The sequence below is a fragment of the Notothenia coriiceps genome, unplaced genomic scaffold (genome assembly GCF_000735185.1).
Source record: "Notothenia coriiceps isolate Sejong01 unplaced genomic scaffold, NC01 NC01_scaffold00026105, whole genome shotgun sequence".
Classification (NCBI taxonomy): Eukaryota; Metazoa; Chordata; class Actinopteri; order Perciformes; family Nototheniidae; genus Notothenia; species Notothenia coriiceps.
Window position 1 is genome coordinate 87 of NW_011358806.1, and position 4,750 is coordinate 4,836.

Genomic DNA, 4,750 nt, shown 5'->3' on the forward strand with positions numbered 1-4,750 from the left:
GGCACAAAATACAAATATGAACCTGTAAATTAGCATAACAACTTAAAAGTAAATGCACAGCACTGATTTTGAAGGCCGTGCACATCCATCACTTTGTCGATCTTTGCTGTTTAGTTCTCTGCTCAAGTTGAAGTGGGGCCATTGAGTTTTATGAGGCCACCAAAGTCCATGCGCTGATAAAAATAATAAAGGTGTAATCGCTGCTTGCTTAGCCGTAACCAAATTATTAGGGGGGGTTGTGAATTGCTTCCTTTTTGCTGTGGGAAGGTATTCTGACTTTCAGTCACAGCACAGAAAAGTATTTTTATTTTTCAAGACATAACATTTATCAACATTCCCTTGCAAGAACAATGTAGATCAGTAAAAACGGAATCAAATGAACTGCCTCACCACTTTCTTTCGTATTACAACATCAGATAATAAAAGTTTAGATGTGTCATATCAATTTGCCCTTTATCGCAATTCAAGAAGTCAAGTTCAGCCTCATGTGATCCTCATGTTTTCCATTGATGGAATGATAAATGCATTTCGATAGTGAAAATAATATACTTGTTTAGCGTTATATTGAGGAATTTACGCAATTTCTAAATATATAATCAGATATTATAAGAGGAAATAATATACCTGAATTAAGCATTATCAGAATCCGAATCAGAAAACCTTATTAAAAAAAACTTAATTTTTCTGTATATTTATTCCAGTGGAGATTGGGTTTTGTGACAGATATATTTATTTATATAACAATAGGAAGTTAAATGTGCGATAAAATATTTTTTGCAATTGTATTATTAAATCATTTAATACATATACCCCACTTAAGGGATGATTATTACATATTGAGTTAACATAAAACAAAAAATTTACAAAAACACAATACTGATAATGACTTGCAATATGTATGTCTGATAATCTTGCATTGTGCGTCAGAGAGAGTGAGGGTGTTTTGAGCTGCAGGTTGTCAGCATTCTCAGCCTCCTACTCTCCGCTCTGCGTCACTCAGTGATCTCATTCCATTCACAGAAACTCGTGCTCTCTCTCTGCAGGAAATGCAGCTGTGGTGAAGCCGTCCGAGCTCAGCGAGTGCTCGTCCCTCCTCCTCCGGGCTCTGCTGCCGCGCTATCTGGACAAGGTCTGAACACCCACTGCTATTGTTGCTGGAATAATGTTCAGGGCTGCTGTAACGTCAAAGCCGTGCACCAACACAGGACAGTGCATCACAGATATGTTGGACTCCCTCCATCCATTATCTTGAATGTGACAGCATTTTGCTAATCACATTCCTGCTTTTATACAGTGTTTTCATTAGTTACCGCATGTAGTAGACATAGTTATACATGAAATAGTAAATATATTGCATTTATATAGCACTTTTCCAGTCTTTGCAACCTCTCAAAGTGCTTTGAGTCAGCATTCATTGAGGAACATTGATACAGTACAGGCGTTCATACAGGTGCCATCTGCTTAGGGAAACTAACATTCAGACACATTTCAAACACCACTAGTCCCTTTGAGAGCAATTTGGGGTCAATAATCTTGTAGGGGCTAGGGATCGAACCACCGACCTGCCAATTGGTGGACTTCCATCTACCTCCTGAGCCAAGGCCACCCCACAAACTAGGAGAGGACCCAGATTGCGCAGACCCCCGCCAAGGCCAACCGCTCGCAATGTTGATGGTTATACTGTATACAAGACATTAGGAGCATTGATATAGCAGCCAGAAACAACATGCTAAGTAAACATAGATAAGGCTATGTTTACCTAAGCAAAGAAAAAAAGGTTAATCCTTCAAAAATGCTCATCCTCTCAAGCTATTCTGTCGTTTGTCTTGGTAGCTGGGCCGGCTGTTTGTACATATTGGTCCATGTAAGTCTTCAGTATAAAGAGTAATGGATAGAGTGGATGAAAGTTTCTCAGTGGTGCATGAGGACAAAAATGGCCTGACTGTAGATACCAAAAGTCCCCAGATTATCATCATTATAATGATTTATCTAAAAAGAAGTACACACTGATTTAGAGAAGTCTCTTTCCCAATGTGAGTAAATGGATACAAGTCGTTTGGGCCCACATGACGGTACAGACTTACACAGACGTTGTCGTGAAGTAGCTACCCCCGTTTGACCACTACAGCATTTGAAGTGAAATGCCCACCAACTGCTTGCCCCGCGGGTCAACTTTGTTAGCTCTGTTAGCACTGACGCTGTTTTAAGCAATGTTAGACTGCTAGCTTTCTCCATTATAGTTAAACCACCTCCATGTTTGCTTGTGAAAACCCTGTGTGCTATTTCTGGCCAAACTGGTTGTAACTAACACCCATTTTTGCAATAATTTTTGTCTAGACCATGATTCTAACTATTCAGGAATTCAATATGTTCTTCCATGGCCCATGCTACGCCCTAACACCAATCACAAAAAATCAGGCTTGTGGTTCTCCTCTCTGCTTACAGGGAGACAAAACAAATACAAAAATATAGATTTCTTTCTGTTAACAGTTTGCTGTTTATTTCCAGGATCTGTACCCGGTTATAACGGGTGGAGTGTCAGAGACTCAGGAGCTGCTGAGGCTCAGGTTTGACCACGTCTTCTTCACAGGCAGCGGCAGCGTGGGTAAAATAGTGATGGAGGCCGCGGCTCGCCACCTCACCCCTGTGACCCTGGAGCTGGGGGGGAAGAGCCCCTGCTACATCGACAAGAACTGTGACATCAGAGTCGCCTGCCGGTAACAAAGCACTAACACCAGTGGGCATACACAGAGCTGGGTGACATGTCACTTACATTTAATGACACCAACCCTAACCCTTTTGCAAAAAACAGACCCCAATTAAATAAAATCATATCAAATATTATGTCTTTAAATATTCTGAATTGCCACTGCAATGTTCTGTTATCTTCTTTGACAGTCGTATCACGTGGGGAAAGTTTGTGAACTGCGGTCAGACGTGCATCGCTCCAGACTTCATTCTGTGTGAACCGTGCATTCAGGGCCGAGTGGTGGAGTGCCTCCGACTAACTCTCCTGGTACATTTCAACCCGTCCGACCTAACACCTCAATCATACTGCATAGTCTGGACTTTTTATCAATATTTTGATTTATCTCAGGAATTTTACGGAGCTGATCCCAAATGCTCGCCGGACTATGGCCGAATCATCAACACGCATCATTTCAACAGAGTCATGGGTCTGATGGAGGGCTACACCCCTGTGATAGGAGGACAGAGTGATGCCTCACAGCGCTACATTGGTAGGTAGATACAGCAAGGTAGTACATGTTAATGTTGAAAGTACTCAGGTCCTGTTATTATTTAAAAGTAGAACTACCAAAGCGTAGAAATACTCTGCTACAAGTACTGCATTCAAAATGTTACTTAAAGAGGCCCTATTAATCTTTTGGGGGGTTTTCCTTTTCACGTATGTTACAAAGGTTTGTGTGCGTGTAAATGGTCTGCAAATGCTAAAATCCCTGTGTTCCCTCCAGAGAGAGTGGAAAGAGGGAAAAAGAAGTATGAGAAAAATAAAGAGCTTTTTGAACATTAAAGCATGTAAACATGTAGAGGCACAAAATACAAATATGAACCTGAAAATGTGCATAATATGTCCTGTCAAAGTAAAAGAACAAACGTATTAGGATCAATATATACTTAAAAGTAAAATCCTTTTGCAGGAGGATTAATTTCAAAATAAAGGTTGAGACAATCTAATTTCTATATAAAAGTAACTAAAGCTCTCAGATAAATGTAGTGGAGTAAAATATTGAACTTTGAATTGTATTGTAGTATAAAATAGCAGGCAATGTAAAGGACTTCAAAATTGTACTTATTAGTACTGTACATATGTATGTAGTTACTGTCCACCACAATTAAAAACTAGTTCTGTTTACTTAACATTGACTTGTAAATGCAGCCCCAACAGTGCTGAAGGACGTGCCCCCCCACTCCCGGCTAATGCAGGAGGAGATTTTCGGCCCCTTGTTGCCCATAGTGGCCGTGAGTGACATGGAAGATGCCATCCGCTTCATCAACGAGAGAGAGAAACCTCTGGCGCTCTATATCTTCTGCTCTGATAAGAAGGTGAGAGGAGACAGCAGAGGCGAGGAGATTTAAAACATGTTTCAATGTTTAATGTTCCTAATGTGTATTCTCCTTCTGTCTGTTGAAGGCAGCGAAAAAGATGATTGAGGAGACCTCAAGTGGAGGAGTGGTGGTCAATGACGTCATGATGCACTACACGCTCAGCTCGCTCCCGTTTGGTGGTGTTGGTAAGTCTGATTCAAAGTGCTTTATATATGTATTTTTTCTCAGGTGTATTTTTTCATGGGGGCAGTGCAGGGCCGTATTAACCTGTGAGGGGTGCCTCAGGGCTAACATTTTATTGGGCACCTATTCCCCCTCTAGTGTGTTGTTGCACTCCAGTTCAAAACAAGGTGATATTTAAGGAAAGATTTTTTTATTTCAACAGTTTGAGTTTATTAGATAACGTTTTAAAGGTCCCCTATTATACTTTTTTTCATCAATATATTATAGGTCTCAGATATATAAAAACATGTCTCTGAAGTGTTTGGCTCGAAATACCTAACAGATAACCCATTGTAGCATCCCATAATCCCCTCTGTTTCAGCCCTGTTTCAAAAGTGCTGATTCTGTGTCTGTTACTTTAGATGAAAATAAGGAGCCACTTCCCACGCCCCTCTGAGAGATATTTGGTTAGAAAGAGCACAATGGTGCTCTATTCCAGGGGTCTGCATGCGGCTCTTTA

At 40.7% G+C, this 4,750-nt stretch overlaps 1 protein-coding gene across 1 annotated transcript; it reads left to right on the forward strand.

Moving 5' to 3' along the window:
• Nucleotides 1–1,020: 1,020 nt before the first annotated feature.
• On the forward strand, nt 1,021–4,337 carry LOC104956601 (aldehyde dehydrogenase, dimeric NADP-preferring-like; the record flags this gene model as incomplete). Its single annotated transcript, XM_010784115.1, has 6 exons — nt 1,021–1,129; nt 2,509–2,717; nt 2,899–3,016; nt 3,098–3,239; nt 3,899–4,065; nt 4,154–4,337. Coding segments are annotated over 6 exons (929 nt in total), but the record flags the coding sequence as incomplete, so codon positions are not given.
• Nucleotides 4,338–4,750: the final 413 nt, after the last annotated feature.